The following is an 18562-nucleotide window of genomic DNA, read 5'->3' as shown; positions in this document are numbered from 1 at the left end:
CTAGCATCACCTGAGAACTAGAATTATAATTGCAGGTCCTACTGTAAAATGTCTGTGAGACGTATTTTATCTTCTATGCTAAGTTTGATTGAGCATGAAGATTTAGGTAGCTCCAAACATATTTTCTCCATATGAATATGAATTATTGCCATTTATATATTGTTAATTATCATCCTTGACTGTAAGAACTAGTATAATGATGAGTGTGTGTTTGTATGATCATAACATAAAATCTTCTTAAAGGCTTAAACTGACTTAGAACTGATACAAAAAGCAAACATTTGAGGTATGGTGGTGCACACCTTTAATCTCAGCACGTGGGAGGCAGAGTAAGCAGATCTCTGAGTTTAAGGCCAGCCAGGGCAACATAAGGAGACTCTGTCCAAGAGGAGGGGTGACATAGAAATGGTTAAACAGAGCAGCTGTTTTCTAAAAATACCTCCATTAATTCTTTGCAACTGGTAAAGAGTGTTTCGATGAGATCCACCCAACCCCTCCCCAGGTGCCATAGAGCAGCGCACCTGTGCCCGCCTCTGCACTTCCAGGAGAAGTTCAGAATACTGGAACTCCAGCTCCTTCTTTTGTTTGTGCCAACAGCTCTCTTGGGCCTTGATCTGCTCTGCCACTTTGCTGAAGGTGTCTTCCTGTGTCTGCTGAAGCTCTCTCATCGTATCAGACTTGTTTTTACAGATATACTCCAGATGACTTATCTACAAATGGAAATGAAACACAGATTGAGACATGATGTCACATCTGTGGATCAAAAACACACCTATACTCTCCACCTGTATCCTCTAACATGCATGCTGATTAATGTTTTGACGCTATGAGCAGCTATTAAAAACATCAACTCAGAGAGGTAAAGCACATATTTAATTATCAGTCTGCTTTAACCCGTGGTACCAACTCAGAGTCAGAGACAGCATCTGCTTCTCAGTTTATTCCCGCATTTCTTAGCCCTTCTTCATAACGCCTTCGGTTGTACCATTAGTACACTGAAAATAAAATGCTCAATAATACAAGGTCTCACTTCTAAAGTTGGGCCATTTCATTAATACAACATATTTTTTTTTAACTCACAGCACTGTTTTTCTCTTCTGGTCTGTTAACAGCAAAGGTCATTGGAACTGAGATCTAGGCATTACATCACAGTTTATTTGTCACAAACAGCTCTGATCAGTTCAACAGACCCAGGGAAAATAACAGTATCTTAAATGACAACATACATGACCTACTACACCTCTTAACTTCCTATAGCAAGAGCAGGGCTTTTTCCTGTTTGGAAAAAACTCAGTTCCTAGGTTTACAGAATGGTAAAGTGACTGTAAAGCCCACTGTTTTAATTATAAAATATACATTTCCCATCCTCAAATATGGGTTGTGTTTTCTCACATAGTTTGTGACAGTTTGAAGAAACAAGTGAAAATGTGATTTAATTTTTTTCTAAGTACTTTTAAAACAATACTTCATATTTCCTAAGCAAAGACTTTTAAGATGATGTTTTTGAATAACCACATCCTGTTTCTATCTTATGCTAACATAAAAAGTTGGTTTATTAATGTAAATGACTAAGTTCTTTGAATTGCTTCATCAGTAAGATTAATTTATCTTCGCTTAATTAGGTCCCTGTGGCTAATACTGGCTAGTAGTATTAGCATGTCCTGCACAGAAAGTGGAGCTTAGAGACTTCATACAGACTTCAGTCACATTTACATGCCCACAGCAATGGCATCAAACTGAGTTGTAGACAAGCCATAATTAATGGTACTGAATTATTAACATCTAGATTCTTTTTGAAATAAGATGAATGTCAGCCTCTCTTAATGATACTGTGATGTGGACAAATGTCACTGAATTTAATGGAGGTATCTGGTGCCTGAGGACAGTTACCTTCTCATTAGCCCTGTTGAGGTCTGCGATGAGGGCATCAACATTCTCCTGCAAGACTGCACAAAGCTCAGACCATGAGAATTTGTCCAACATGCCTTCCGGTTGTTTTATGAGCACACAGCCTGCTACCAAGTGCTGATACAAGGTGTGGAGGAAGGTTAGCTTCTCCTGCAAGAAAGAAAAGACTCGTTAACTCCTAAATATAAACACTGTAGGAAGTCAAATACACAATACAAGTAGTGAGGCATTTTTTTTAATCTAGAAGGAAAATACTTAAGTTTCAGCTATTATCGCTTAGATGGCCTTTTTTCCTCATGTTCAGAACCAAGCGTTAGATAAAATACTAATGTCCACTTTAAATTGCTTAGACTTTTTAGACTGGTGTTCAAAACACAGCTCTAATTAGACGCCAGAAGACAGGGCCTGTGATCCAGCTTGCTACTGCCGGGAGGTGAGCACCTGCTTAGGTCTAAGTTTTAAAAATCTATAACACAGGTATCTGGATTAATTTTTATGAGATCCTCCAATTTTAAGTCAATATAGTAATTCTCTAATTTCCTACTTATATTTTAAAAACAGATGTTAAGTCATAAAATGGCAATGAGATAAGAGTGTTGTTCCACTCTAATGAATGGAACGCATACTGTATCAGCATCTGTACTTTACATGGCTGCAATCACACAGCTTTCTTCTTCCCCAGAGATTTGACTCAACTCACCACTTATAGGAAATCTATCCCGACCCCCTTAGGCAAAGCATACAGTGATATGAAAGATATGGGAGAAGGGCTCATTTGTTTTCCCCACTTTAAGGTTTATATTGCATTGGGCACACTGGGCATCCGTGGGTGTTTAAGTACTACAAAGTAGCAGAGCAATTTAAAATGGACAGGTTGCCCAAGACACATTTTCAAAACTGTCCAATTACAAATATGTTTGAAAAACCCTTTAAAAGCATATTGTCATTACAATCATTAACTATCCCCTGCTGAATGGCCTAAAGATATTTACTCTGCTCTAGAATCCAGTGTAACTCTGACTCATCTTGAACACACTTGGAGGACTTAGTTACTGAGATGACAAATTGCCCTCTTTATAGAAACTTCATCTCAAAATGTGAGACTCAAAAGATGAAGTAATTGTGAACACTTTATGTGGATAAAATCAGTTCCCTCAAAATGTCCTACTATATCAGGAGGAGGAAAAAAATTTGAAAGAAGAAAAGTTGGGGGGAAAATGGAAATTATAATGCAGATTTAAAAAAAATAAAATATAGTAAAGTCTTTGTTTTGTTATTGGAAATTGTAGTGACTGTTTTCCTGAACATTTCAAAGTAAATTACAGTAACTCATCTATATACTATATCACTTTTTCAAATACAGTAATTTAAAAATAATGATTAAGCAAATAAATAAATATACTTACACCCAAAAAAATTGGCTCAAGGAATTAAAAATTCCCAGTACTTGGGAGGCAGAGGCAGAGGCAGAAGGATCTCTGTGACTTTGAGGCCAGCAGGTCTACATGGTGAAATCCAGGATAGCCAGGGCTCTGCAGGGAGAGACCCTTTTAAAAAAAAAAAAAAAAAAAAAGGAAGAAAGAAAGAAAAGAAGGGAAGGGAGGAATGAAGGAAGGAAGGAAGCAAGAAAGAAAGAAAGAAAGAAAGAAAGAAAGAAAGAGTAAACTCTGCTGCTACAAATGTACTGTGCATTGTCCCTTTAAAAGCAGTTAAAGGTGACTTCTACACTCTCAAGTGGTTTGGAATGTATAAAAATCTGATTAAGTACAATCATATGAGTGTAATATTCAGGGACTAAAATCATTGTCCTCCACATGTTTACTAAGATCATAGCTCTGCTAGAAGAAGCTCCTCCAAGAGGATGACTCATTTTGTCACCACGAAATTCTTTTTGCTCGGGCTGTGATAAACCAGAGATGGAGTCATCCATTTGGTGTGAAAAGATCATCACAAGATCCAAAATCCATTCACACATGTTGAACCCAAGCCCGGCACTCCAGACACTGACTTCACAGTGCAGTCAGACTTCTGGTTTCCTTTACTTTCACCATCATCTGCTGTGTAGAGCAATTCCAATCCCTTCATGTGGACACAATTGAAATCCCAGACTCTAAGGGTGGAAGGAATGTTTCCTTTTTACTCTCTTGGCATTGGAGTTTGTATTTGTTGAAATAATGAATTCAATATGCAGGAATTTAGATAAACGAATCCATCAACCACAGGAGCTCTATATCCCAGAAGTAAAAGAAAGTTATAGGCAGAACAGGCTCATACAGAATATGAAATCTTTACCATGATATTTAAGAAGTAATCATTAATAGGACTTGAGAGATGGTTCAGCAGTTAAAAGCACTGACTGCTCTTTCAGAGGATCAATGTCCAAGTCCCAGCACCCACATGGTGGCTCACAACTGTCTGTAAGTCCAGTTCCAAGGGCTCTAGTATCCTCTTCTGACCTCTGTGGGCAGCAGACATCCATGTGGTACACAGACATACATGCAGGCAAAGCATCCAGAGGCATAAAATGAAAACAAGTAAATCTCATAATAATTTCAATAAGTTACTAGTAAATATAAATGGATAGACAACTATCCAGAGCATCTAACTTGCAGTTGTAATTTTGTGAAACTTTTCTTTTTCTCCGTTTCCATTAGTAGATCATAATTATAAAGACTAAGGAGACTGTCTGGAGTTGTTATTCCTGTTGTACAATTAAGAAAATTAATAGCCAGGCTCTGTGTAAACAGAAAAAACAGGATCCAAGTCCAAACCTATTTGGTTACAAAAAAAATTCTTTCCATCATGCCACGCTGTAGAATTACCCTAATAAAAAATGATGTTGTTACTGGCAAGTAAGCCAACCTTGACAAGACAGAACAGAAAATGGCAGAGTGAGAGATGACAGATTCAAGAAGAGGAAGAAAGCTGATGGTGCAAGTAACATAGGGGTTGAACTAGGTTACCTTTTGTTTCTATTTCACAAATTAGGACAAGGAGGCAGCACCAGGAAGGGATTTTTGCAGCTGCGAGGAGCATTTCAAAGTGTGACACTCAGACCATTTTTTAAATTAAATCAAATATGTGTAACACCAGTCATTGGTGCGTGTAATATGCCCAGCTGAGGTCAGTGAAAGGCCTTCCTATCCCGCTTCTATCCTGGGCGATAGATAGATACCTCGGTGTCCTTGTGAAAGGCCTGGGACAGGCTCTGCAGCTCACTCTCGCACTGGGCTGCCCGTGCCTTCTCCTTCTCCCAGCTGTGGAGCACGTTCTGTAGCTCCACCTTGAGCGTGCTTATCAGTGCCTCCCTGTCTGCACACTTGGTGCGTAGATGGCTGAGCTCCTTGTGGACATCAGTCAGTTTACCCTGCAGCTCCTGGCAGAGACACCAAACAAACAATGATCCAAATGGCAGAAGGCGAGAAGCACCGACGAGCAAACACATGATGAAAATCTCTGAAACCCTAGCATGGAAGAATCGCCATTTGCTTATGATGCTCAACATTCGGGATATTTCACTGTTTGTGTTTGTGTTTTCTATGAAGAATGTTTTCACTCAAAAATTAGAAAATGTGTAATGTTCGAACACATAATTTTTATTAAAACTGCTTACTCCAAAAAGTTATTTAAAAGTTTTCCCCTTAACTTATTATTTTTAAAAAGTTGATTTTTAAAAAATCTTTAATAACAAATAACGTGGAAAACCATAAATCTCTTTACATTTAATGTGACATTTACTCTCCAATAACATTTCAAATACTAATAGAAATCTCAAGAATATGACATAAATTTCTACTAAACTACGCTATCTAACAGCCTCCATTACAAAGGTAGCTTCAACACCAACACTACAGAATCCCAGTGAATGCTGGGAAAAGTACACTTTGCAGCATTGTAGCTGAAACTAACACAGAAAATTTTAAAAAACTATTTGCTTGAAGCTTCGCCAACTGTGGTCTCGGCCCATTAGCCAGGCATGATGCACTAAAAACAATGGCTCCACCAACAGTGACAAAGCTGACTCGACAGATATGCTTATACAAAATGTGTTTAATACTTATCTAAAGTGGGGTGTTAAGTCTCAAAGCATTTTGATCTATAATGTTATAATTATATCAGAGAAACGAATTGTTCCATTAACCAAAAACAGTTTGGTCAACAAACAAAAAAAAAAAAAATTAATGTATCTCAAAACTACTTTTAAAATGGAGACTTTAATTTCAGGTCTCTCTAAAATAATCCCCTTCATAAATTTATCTCTTAACAAAGGGAATAAGTTAAGCTAAATTGCAATACCTTTATATTTTTAGTGTGAGACTCAACCTTTTGTTTGGTAGAATCAAGTTCATTGGATGTCTTTTCCTTGGCTTCATTTATGTTGGTTAGCTGATGGGAGAAAAATAGTTTTTTTGACATTTCTTCAAGAAGGAGTGATCCAAAAGCTAAGTTTCAAATGCTTGCTATGCAATTACTTAGGCATAAATATTTCAACAGTGATTGAGTCTTAGGCATAACACTTCTTTTGGTTAAAGGCTAAGCAGTTTCTGTCACAGGCTCACCTGGCTGAAAAGAAAGCAGTCAAGCCTTAAAAACGCCAGGGATGATCTTATTGTGCTCACTATACAGATAAAGGATTTCATTCTTACTGTAAACATAACTTTATTCTCAAAGTCCTGCTGGACCAAATGCCAGGAGCAGTGGCATGTATAAGGAAAGAAGAGAGGGCAAGCAGGAGACTGTTTTACTTTACATCAAGAGGCTATTCGCTGGTCGCTCGCTTGCTGGCCCGCTCCATGTGACAGCTTCGGGCCGTCACACGCAGTCCTACGGGAAAGGCTGTGGCAGGTCGTCAGTTGGTCCTGCACTGCCTGTGATTTACTGTCTTTGACAGTTCATTCTTCTTTCTGTCAGGCTGCTCTTCTTGCTTTCTTTGCGGCCACCCCCTTGGTCTCCCCACTGCTGTCTCTGGCACTGGTTCACAACAAAGCACATTACTAAGCCAAAGCCTGCTGAGTCGACTTTTCAACTGTGCTGAGGATCATGTGACATTCATCCTCCCAAATAACAATTCGCTGTGGGTAATGTGTTCCTAGTTACTCGGCAGCTTCCAGGCCTAGGCCTCTGAAGAACTTCAAAACTACTAACGATCCAGGTTGTCTTGTCTCTCTAGGAAAGGACTTAGCAATGTCTGTTCTTCAAAGAACTTAATTGTTTTAATGATCACTTTTTCTTCTGAACAATTATAGAAAGTGTCTAAAGAACAGACATATCCTTCTTTGTCCACCCTACACAGCTAAAATAAACCAATACAGTACACGAAGTGAATTTGCAAGTTTTGAATTACATAAAACAAAGAGATAAACTCTAAGCCATGTGACTTGTCTATGACTGTTCAAAAATCTGTTGTTTTGCTAACTATTGTAATTACTACATATGCTAATTTGACAAAATATAACTAGACAAACTCTTCAATTTTTAAAGCATGAATTCATAAAATATTTTAATACCCAAGAAAATTATTAATTCACACATTAAACAATACAAATGAGATGACAAACAGAAGCATGAGCCTGTTTAATCTGCAAATTAAAAGATTCCAGTCTACATCAAACAGACACTTGTCTTTAAAAACTTCTAACACTTAACTCCCTTTAGAACACAAAGATTAATTTCCCTTTTTCATTAAGATTTCTGTGGTTTACAAACCCTTAAACTCTTGATGAAACCTGAATTTCTACTAGCTACCCCCAGATCATAAACATACTGACACTTAAACAGAACACATTTCACTTAAATTACTTGCACAGATACATCACACAGGACACAAAGTGACAGGGTCCTTTCACAGTGGGAACGAAATACTTGAAGTGTGGGAGTAAGCCACACTTGAAGAAAGAACAGTGACAAGTAGTTTATTATTTCTGTATCTGTGAAGCTGTCAATTCAACATCCCCAATCTTTTTGACCTTTGTAACAAGCAAAGGCTGCATACTGGTACTGCCCGAAGGCCGTGTGTGGAGCCAAACAGTCCACGTGTTACCTCATTAGACGCATCTTCCAGCTTGTTCTGGTAATCTGTCAAGGTCCGCCTCAAAGTCTCAAGGACAACAGAGAAGCTGGGAGGCTTATCTTTGTCCTTGTGGATGCCTGAAGAAAAATATGGGATGAAAACACACCCTTAAAGTCGCATAGGCACAAAAGCTAAGCAAACAGTAACAGAGACATTACAATTAGTAAGAAAGCAAAAAAGACATGAAACATTGAAAAGAAATTTATTCTCCAAGTACATGGCTGTACAGCCAAGTACTGATACTGTTTCTAAATAAGTGGCCAAATTAAAGCTCATGATATATTAAGTTCAAATTTATTTCTACCTTATCAAGACACTTATCTTCCCCCATATCGCCTAAGCAATATCAGGGTTTGTACCTACTATGAAACAATTAAATCATCTATACTAGCATTGTTGAGAGGAATTACATGTACTTACTTTATATGTTTCTGGTCAGCAGGCATTTTATAGTAAGATATTTTGCTTAAGCAATAACTTCTGAGCCAAGAATATATCATTTTTATTTAGAAATATTCCTTATTATTTAGTATTTTCAGATTGAAATTTTAAATAAACAATAAAAATGCTACTAAAACCCTGATGGTTGACATTCATTATAAAATTAGGAATATTTTCATATTATACCCTCAAACTATTTTAATGTAGATGTGACATAAGTCAAATTAATGGAACCAATCAATGTTACATGGTCAAATATAACTCCAAATATTATGTCAAAAGAATGAAAAGTTGAGTTTCAAATACTGCATTAAGCTGATTTTTATTTACTATTTGTTAAATTTTTAAAAATCAAATATCAAATTTAGTTTGAAAATATTCATACAAAAATACTTTTCATGTCTGTACAATTTCTTATATTTTATGTATTATATTTTATAACCCAAATATTTCACTTTATAAAAACCATTTTCAATAAGGAAAATTTTTTAAAGAAGCATTTGTGAGCTGGGCACAGTAGCACATGCCTTTAATCCTAGCACTCAGGAGACAAGTAGACAGATTTCTGTGAGTTGGAGGCCAGCTCAGTCTACAAACTGAGTTCTAGGCTAGTCAGGACTAAATAGTGAGACCTTGTCTCTTAATGGAAGATGTTATTCTGTATATGTTTCTCTTATTGGTTGATGAATAAAACTCTGATTGGCCAGGCAAGAAGATAGGCAGGGCTAGGAGATGAGGAGAACTCTGGAAAGTGTAGGCAGAGAGGAGTCATCATGTAAGCCCAGGAAGAGATCTCCAATAAGATAAGACCATGTAGAAATACATAGATTAGTAGTTATGGATTAACAATTAAGACAGAGGTAACCAATAAGAAGCCTAAGCCACCGGCCAAGTTTCATAATTAATATAGTGTATATGTGTTCATATGGGGTAAGGAGGCTGTGGAACTGGGCGGGAAATCCCATAACAGTCTCTAACAACAAAAAATAAATAAAAGAAGCATTTGAAATGCATGTTTTATGGTTCATTCAGTCACACAACTAATTAAATGAATTCTCACTGTGTATTAATTTGGGACATTAGACATGCAGAAGTAAGTAAGGTCAGTGTGGCATCTGTTCTACAATATGCAGTGTAATAGGAGGAAGGGGTAGTAAATATACAATGATATTACATCATTCATCCATTTTTTTCAAGTATTCAGAGGCTGGAACTCATAGGGGACAGGAAAGAAGACAGGAGTAAAGAGAAGATGGGGAGAAAGTTCCCAGTTGATAAGAAGTCAACTTTATTCATCTCAGAATATTGCTGATATTTAAAGCTCTAATTTGGAGAAAATATTGATAAAGTTAAGACATTTATCAAGGTATATTTAAATCCTAAGTATAGATACAAGTTAGATTTTCTTAAGTAAAACTAAAATATTCAACCAAGAGCCAAAAGCAATATGAAAGCAATACTTATTCTAAACAGAAACACACACACACACACACAAACAAAAGCTCTGAGCCACAATATCAGAGGAAATGACACTTGGAGGAGTGATTGAGTTTGAAAAGATGACTCATTACAATTTTCCCCAACATAATATTTTTGTTAATTATCTGGGAATTTTGTACAATGCATACCAATCACATTAAAATCTCATTCCTCCCAGGTCTACCTTCCCACCCTTGTACACCAATCCCCCTCACCAAAAGAAAAAAAGAAAAAGAAAAAATATACCAAGTCCACTTTGGGTTGGCCATGTACTCATTAGAGCGTGTTCTAACTCCTAGTGGCCAGCCCTGTAAAGAAAACTGAGTCCTTCCCCAATCCCCGCCAGAAGCCATCAACTGTGAAGAGCTACACTTGAGCATCTTTATCACAGTTTTAAGGAGTCTCTTCAATAGCTTCATGTCTGGACTTTGGTTTTTGTTGTTTTCTGGGAAGAGGTTGTCCCAGCAGCCTTCAATATCTTTCATTCTCAGTTATGAGTCTGCAATTATTGATACCACTCCAAAAGATGTCTCCCTGCCTGCCGATAGCAGCGTGGATCATGGACATCAGCGCAGCCTCTGGCAATAACACAGAGGACAGTGACATCAGCATGGCCTCTGGCAGCAGCAAGGATCATGGACATCTGCATGGTCTCCTGCAGCAGTCCTGATTGACAATCTCGCTGAATATATTTTCTAACTGCTCTCTTAAACAAGATTAAAAGTTGTATAATTTTGCCACTGCAAAAAGTAAGCTGTAAATAAATCATTCAAAACCAGCCAGAAAATCTGCTAGTAAGTTATAGAACTTACTCTAAGAAATTTAGAAGAAAATCATCCAAATATGAACATTAACAGGTCAATCTGCTTTCTCCTTACTTACTTACTTACATACACATTTACATATTACATAAAACTACATTGTCTTGTCTAAAAAGTGTTCATACAATACACTTTCCTTGAAATATAAATTATTTCAAGGTGGCAATGTAAGTATGTTGAACCATTTCTACCATGAAATAGATAGTGCTTTATTTTTATTAAGACTCATAGGTATAATTTTCCTTTCCTAACTATAATGTTTCTAATGGAATCAGTCTTAAGGTTTCTATTGCTATGAACCTCAGCAGCTCCTATAAAGGAGAACATTTAATTGAGGGGACAGCTTATCATTTAGAGGTTCAGTCCATTATCATCATGGTAGGACATGGCAGCGTGCAGGCAGTCATGGTGCTGGAGAGGTAGCTGAGAGTCTGACGTCTTATGCAGGGCAACAGAAAGTGGTCTGTCTCACTAGCTGTAGCTTGAGCATAGGAGACCTCAAAGTCCACTCTCACAGTGACACCTTCCTCCAACAAGGCCATACCTCCCATGAGTGCCATTCCCTTTGGAGACTATTTTTTTTAAACCACTACTACAATCACTATAAATTTACAAAACACCTTATTCACTACACTGTACTCCAAATATCATTACTTCAAAACCAGAACACTCACTTTATAATGCAAGAAATAAGGAAATGGTTGGTTTCAATAGAATCCACAGTTCTCAGTGTTTTCTATAACTCTCAAGTATCTGACACACACACAAAAATAAAAAAAAAAAATTAGTCAAATGGTGTTTTGAAAACTCATGGTGTTGGACAGATGGCAGCAATTTCTGTATAGTGTTGATACTTTCCCAGAAGTAGTACACTCTAAACCAGCAATCAATACATGGTGTTGCTTCTCTTACTGTCAGGATCCATGGGTCCTGAGATCAAATAATTTTTTTTAAAAGGCACTCGGGAGGCAGAGGCGGGCAGATCTATGTGAGTTTGAGGCCAGCCTGGTCTACAGAGTGAGTTCCAGGACAAACTCCAAAGCTACACAGACAAACACTGTCTCAAAAAAAAAAAAGAAAGGAAGGAAGGAAGGAAGGAAGGAAGGAAGGAAGGAAGGAAGGAAGGAAGGAAGAAAAATGCTAGAAATGACAGTAGTTCAACTCACTATTACCCTTCATGAGGTAAGAGTGAAGGCTCTAGCTGAGTAATGGTGGCACACAACTTTAATACCAGCACTCAGGAGGCAGAAACAAACAAGCAGATCTCTGAGACTAGACTGGTCTACAGACCAAATTCCAGGACAGCCAAGGCTACACAGAGAAACCATATCTAGCAAAAGAAAGAGAAGGAAGGAAGGAAGGAAGGAAGGAAGGAAGGAAGGAAGGAAGGAAGGAAGGAAGGAAGGAAGGAAGGAAGGAAGTGAAGAATTTGTTTCCTGTCACAGATTGTGGGCTTGGCTGCTTTAATTCTTAATTCTCAAGAAAGACTGCTTACAGAATGAAATACAGCAATGGTCCCATTGACATTACTACTGATACTGTCACCTGGTCTCCATGAAGAACCACATGATAGGAAAACAAAGAAAAAAGGAAGCTCTTTCTGTCCCAGGGAAACTGGCATTCATTATCAAGGCAAATAAGTAGTAAGAAGGAGTATATCTAATACACAGAAAAGACTTGCAGAGAGCCTACTACTCCATCCATGTGTCATAAATGTCAGTGGAGCCAGGCTTGGTAGCACAAGCCTTTAATCCCATCACTAAGGAGATCTCGTGAGTAGGAGGCCAGATTGGTCCACACATTGAGTTGCAGGCCAGCCAGAACTGCACAGTGAGGCTGAAGCTCAAAATACAAACAAGGAGTTAATCAACAGGGAGGAAAATCATAAGATTCTATAGATGGGAATAGTGGAAGAAAAGATGGATTTTTAAAAGTTCAAAAGTTGCACTGGCCTCATTTATTTCTCTGTTGCCAGGTAAATGCTATGACCAAAAGCAACTCAGGGAGGAAAGGTGTTTATTTCAGGTTACAACTTTCAGGTCACACTCCGTCACTGAAGGAAGTCAGAACAGAGCAGGAGGGACGATAGTGGATAAATATCTACCATCAAGGAGATAACACAAATGAGAAGCTGACTGAACTTTTCATTCTGTTTCTTTTGCTCTCAGTGTATGTGTGTGTGAAAGTTGTATGTGTGTGTGTATGTGTGTGTGTGTGAGTGTCTTAACCAATTTATGTATTCATACATACATACAATGTAAGCTAAATATTTATCTGGTTTCTAGTACTACTGTATGTCTTCAACTTTTCTATACATTATGATTAAACATCATAAAGAACCACATGATTATTTTAGAAAATATAATTAAGCAGTATTCATTATTTTAATTATGTAAATATGTTCTTTATGAACTATAAGTACTAAGTATATAAGTATATAGGTATATACATAGGTATATACTATTAGTATATATAATATATTTACATATTTATACATACTGCAAGTACTATAAGCGCTACAATTTAAAAATTAAAAAAATCAAAGTTAACAAAAATCAAGATGAAATTTTAAAAATGACTCACTTTAACTGAATATAATTTACATCTATGAAAAAGAAACAAAAAGGGGAGAACAATAGTGCATTTTGAAGCTTAACAATGAACAAGAACTGAGATTCATTTCTGTGAAAGCCTATGAATTTTAGGTATGGCTTTGTGTACCAGTTCTTCTGTTGTAATAAAAACCAAGGTGAGGAAGAAAAGGTTTATTTTGGACTAAGGCAGAGGCCACCATAACTGGGAATGGAAGACAGTAGTCTAGGAAAGTGTGGCAATATGACAGTATGGCAGTGTAAGTAGGAAGCTGGCTGATCACATTTTCATCCAACCAGGAAACAGAGAGAACAGGAAATAAAGCCTCAAAGCCCATACCAGTGGTGTACTTCCTCCAGCAAAACTCTACTGCCTACAGGTGGCAGGACCTCTCCAAACAGCACCACTAAGTTTTCAAATACATGAGCCTATGGGAACCTTCTCATTCAAATCACTATGACTGTGAAGTAAAAATGGTGAGAAGTGGTAAATAAAAAAGAAATCACAGAAATCCAAAGAAAAGAAGACAGAGTATAGGAGATTGTTGGAAATGAAGAGCAATTATTATGAGAGTGAATACCCCACAATTATTTTATTGTAATCAGTCACTATCTCTAACACACTGTGAAGAGACGGAGCCAGAGAAATGGCCTCTATTTTTGGCATTTAACCAAAGAACAAGTCTCTGAAACAAAATATTCTGACATTTATGGGCATTCTTAGCATTAGGAAAAGTTAATAACATACATATGTTGTCATATATTTCTATAATACATTTCATGTATTTTTACACAGATTTGAAATATTACAGGATGTTGAGTACTCTTAGGAAAGTCACTCCATAGGACGTCATGAATTAAATCTATAAGACTTATGAATGACTAAGAACTTGGTTTGCAGTCCTCAAGAAAACCAGGAGAATGCAAGAGAGAAAATCTCAGCAAACAGCATGAATAGGAACTGGAATGCTGCTCCTGTAGCCACCCTCGGTCTCTGCAACTGAAGAATCTCTGGCTACAGCACATCCAACAGTGTTTATAAAATAATCAAAATTCTAAAAATGACATGAAGTGTGGGAAATATTCTTATATGAAAGACGTCAAGGAAGAGAAAAGAAAGAAGAGTCTAGTCCATTTTCTTGATTTTCCTAAAGCCACTCCCTCAGACTGCCCAATCTATTCCTAGGTGACATTTATATGCCTAAAAGCATCCAAATCTGTGGCTTTTTTTTTTTTAATGTGGTTTGTGCGCATGTTTGTGTATCACCTGAATGCAGTGCCAGTGGAGACCACAAGAGAGCATCAGATGCCCTGGAACTGGAACTACAAGCCATTGTACACTGCCATGTGGGTGTTAGGAACCCTGGTCCTCTGGAAGCTCAGCCCCTGCTCTTAACAACTGAGTCATGTCTCCAGACCCCCTAGACTACTATTTTCATGGCTTCTTTAGTCTATCCAAGTAGAAGGAAAAACAGTATTTCTACAGTATTACAGAGTATTTCCTCAAGGAAAGAAAGGCTCAAAGAAAGCCTTTAGGAAAAGTCTACCACACTGAGGCTTGAAGACTGAACCACAAGGAAAGTCTTGTGAAGACACAGTCACATCCCAATGTCTGCCAGCTCTAGAGCATAGCACACACTGTATCATAAGAAATGGTGTACTTGAGGCAGAAGACTGCATGGGCTCAAGGCTGAAAATGACCTCCCCCTCAACCCTTCATCCTCCCCAAAAGAAAACAATGGGGTTGAAGCAGTACTACCTCAATATTAGTAGCAGGTAGAAAGCAGAGTAGAAACAAATGTCCCTGATTAAGTAGAGGGAGGCTGCCTTATCTAACAAAGTGAGCAATCCAGGAAAAAATCTCTGTGATGCATCAGGGACTGTACAACCTCTCCACTCAAGGGTCAGTCTTCCTGGTGACTATTTACTAAAGGCTCCCAGAGACTACTATGCTTTAGAAAGACTTCATAACTACATTGATAACTACAGAAATTAAAGTGTAAAACAGAGCCAGCCATAGTTGGAAGGCAGAGACATGCAGATCTCTGTGAGTTCAAGGCCAGCCTGCTCTACATAGCGATTTCCAGGCCATCTAGGGATACATAGTGAATCCTGCCTCAAAACAACAACAAAAGTAAAACAGACTTCAACATTCTTTTAATTCATATATGCTTCTATTCATTAATTTTTTAATGACTGTGCCACATACTACCTTATACATTAGTGAATAAGAGATGACATAGATACAGCAAGAAAGGCACTAAATAGTGTGTCAGAAATGTGTAGCAATAATAGGTGCTCGGGCACAGAAAAAGGTCCAATGGAAAAAGAAGAGTGGCGGTTAGGAAGAACACATGGGAATATGCAGTGGGTGAGTTTAATGGACACTTGAACTTGGGCTTTAGAACAGCAGGGAAGAGCTATGCTCCGCCAAAGAGTATACTCCTCCAAAACAAAAATAATAACAAAACCCTCCATCTAGAAAGAACATCCATTATAAACACTGCTAAGACAAGAGAAAACTCGGTGTGTTCAATAGCTAGTAAGAAGCCAGCCAGATGACCTGAACCCAGGCAGCAAATTAGTAGCAAGTGGTATCAGTGAATAAGAAAGAAGAGAAGCCAATCATTGCTAGCACTTTGGCTTCTACATGTAATGCAAAGCCTGGGCAGTTTGGAGCAAAGAAAATCCATGCCATAACAAGTTTTTGTTGTTATCTTCTGGCCTTATTGAAGAATAATTGACTGTGAGTTCAGGTTACACAATGATTTGTTGTATGTTCACACTGTGAAGTGACTCTCATGATCAACTTAATTAACACATCCATCATTACATGCAGTAACTATTTCGTGGACAGGGGAGGACAGTGAGGGCACTTAAGATTGAATCCCTTCACAAATTTCAAATATACAATGGATTATTATTGACCAGACTTACGATGCTATAAGGGAAAGTTTCCTTTAAGGGAAAGTTTAGAGCTCATCATTTCTGTTAGTCAAGAATGCACAGACAGACTCACAGGAAGCAGTGTGGTCAGATCGGTGCTGGGAGCCTTAGGGAATGAGCCGGGACTGCCATGCCGATGAGAAAATAAAGGCGATCCTCTGTGTACAAAAACTCCTGAGCACCCCTGAACTAACTCAACCTTTGCTACCTGAAGACAAACTCATGGGTTACACTCACTTCAGAGAATTTCCTAATGTATACGACCACAAAACTAAAACACCAGGCAACTACTGTCAGTTCTCAACTAAGATTAATTCACAAAAATAGTTTTCAGTCATTTAATTTTAATTTTTCTATTTGTTATTGTTGCGGGGGACACACACAGGCCACAGCACTTGAGTGGAGATTACAGGACAGCTGAGAGCTTCTTCTTCCCATGTGGATTTCAGGGAGGTCTCAGGCTTCTGAAGCAAGCACGTCTCACCAGCCCAATCATTTCATTTGAAAGAGCAAATTTTAAACAAATTATGTAACTTTGTCTGCACATCTCAACTATGGATTACTTTCCTGAAGTCCAGGGTAGATGCAGGGCACATGTTGAATTTAAATGAACATGGAGGCCATCAGAGGAGACAGAACAACTGCCTACTTATGGCAGCAACAACAGGGATCTGGAAACTCCTCCCAGGCTAGCTGATTACAATTTGTTGTTCACTCTAAGAATGTATCACCATGGGAATTAGTTTACCACAGGACCCGGCAATCCCCCTCTTAGGCATATACCCAAAGGATTCACATCAATGCAACAAAGACATCTGTTCAACTATGTTCATAGCAGCACTATTTGTAATAGCAAGAACCTGGAAGCAACCTAGATGCCCTTCAATTGAAGAATGGTTAATGAAGATGTGGCACATCTACACAATGGAATACTACTCTGCAGAAAAAAATAATGGTATCTTGAAATTCGCAGGCAAGTGGATGGCACTTGAAGAAACCATCCTGAATGAGGTAACCCAGTCACAAAAAGAGGCACACAGTATGTACTCACTCATATATGGATTTTAGACCTAGATCAAATGATCACCAGCCTATAATTCACATCACCAGAGGAACTAGGATACAAGTTGTATTCTAAGAGATTCATATAAAGTCCCTCACAGAACTGGGAAGGGACAAGTCCCCCAGACCTCAGGTATAGTGGGGGAGGACAGCTAATGGAGAGAGAAGTAGGAGAAAATGAGAGGGAGGAGAGGAAGGCATGTGCGACTAGGAGGATTGAGCCTGGTTAGGAATGGAAAATAGGAAAGAGAGAGAGAGACAGAGACAGAGAGAGAGAACATAAAAGAGGGAGCCAATATTGGTTTGAAGATAAAGTTGAACACAAAGAAAGGTCGAGGGAACTACAAGACTGCTCCCAACTAACAATCTCAGCTTCCGTGGAAAGGCTATCATAAATGCCCTTCCCGGAGAGTGAGATCAACAACTAACTTCTCCATGGAGTCCTCAACTAATGCCTGTTGAAAACAGGAGCAAACACCCATACATAAACACTGAGTCAAACTAGAACCCAGAAGCAGATGGAGAGGACAAGACCATGCGGTAGAAGTACATAGAGACAGCTTACCTGAACAAGGAGGAGCTAAGGGCCACTAGACTGATAGCTGGGAAGCCAACAGGGGTCTGACTCGGACTCCCCTGAATATGGGTCTCAGCCAGAAGGTCTGAGCAGTCTAAGAGACCTCAGACAGTGGAGCCAGGATGTATCCCTGGTGCACAAAAGGACTTTGCAAACATATCCCCCATGGAGGGATAACTGCCTTATTCTAGAGATAGGAGAGAAGCCCTAGTCCCTACTTCACAGGACCTGTCAGATCTACATGACCCCAACTGGATGGCATTCCCCTACATATTGTATTGTGGTGGGGGGTTGGGAGGGGAGGGTGTTTAGAGTGCATGGGAGAGGGTAGAGAGGGCAAAAGGGAGGGAAGGAGGGAGGGAGGGCTTGGGGGGAGGGAGGGAGGGAGGGAGAGGGAACTGGGATCGACATGTAAAATAATAAAAAAAAAAAAAAAAAAAAAAAAAAAACGCTTTGACTCCAAAATTTAAGTTGAAGAACAAGTTACTGGGGAAAAGTATTTCTATTTTTGTTTCCACAGAAAATGAAAAGATGTGGATTCCTTCCAGATTAATGTGGTTTGATCACACCAGACCGCCTGAAACAGAGTACAAGCTGATCCTACATTCCAAACAGCTGGACAAAACAGCCCTACAGACTACAGCTAGGATATCTGAATCTTCTTCGA

The 18562-nt window shown here is 38.5% G+C and overlaps 1 protein-coding gene across 1 annotated transcript in view; it reads right to left on the bottom strand.

The window, feature by feature from the left end:
- Ccdc171 (coiled-coil domain containing 171) overlaps positions 1-18562 on the bottom strand; it is a 283728-nt gene that overhangs the window by 185365 nt on the left and 79801 nt on the right. The window contains exons 10-14 of the mRNA XM_051188124.1: positions 7949-8055; positions 6205-6294; positions 5084-5284; positions 1891-2058; positions 522-710 (exon numbers count right to left, since the gene is read on the bottom strand). Of these exons, the coding sequence (XP_051044081.1) occupies positions 522-710; positions 1891-2058; positions 5084-5284; positions 6205-6294; positions 7949-8055 (755 nt within the window). The remainder of the gene's footprint in view (positions 1-521; positions 711-1890; positions 2059-5083; positions 5285-6204; positions 6295-7948; positions 8056-18562) is intronic.

Source organism: Phodopus roborovskii, unplaced genomic scaffold (genome assembly GCF_943737965.1).
Source record: "Phodopus roborovskii unplaced genomic scaffold, PHOROB, whole genome shotgun sequence".
Classification (NCBI taxonomy): domain Eukaryota; kingdom Metazoa; phylum Chordata; class Mammalia; order Rodentia; family Cricetidae; genus Phodopus; species Phodopus roborovskii.
This window is presented reverse-complemented; position numbering and strand designations above follow the sequence as displayed.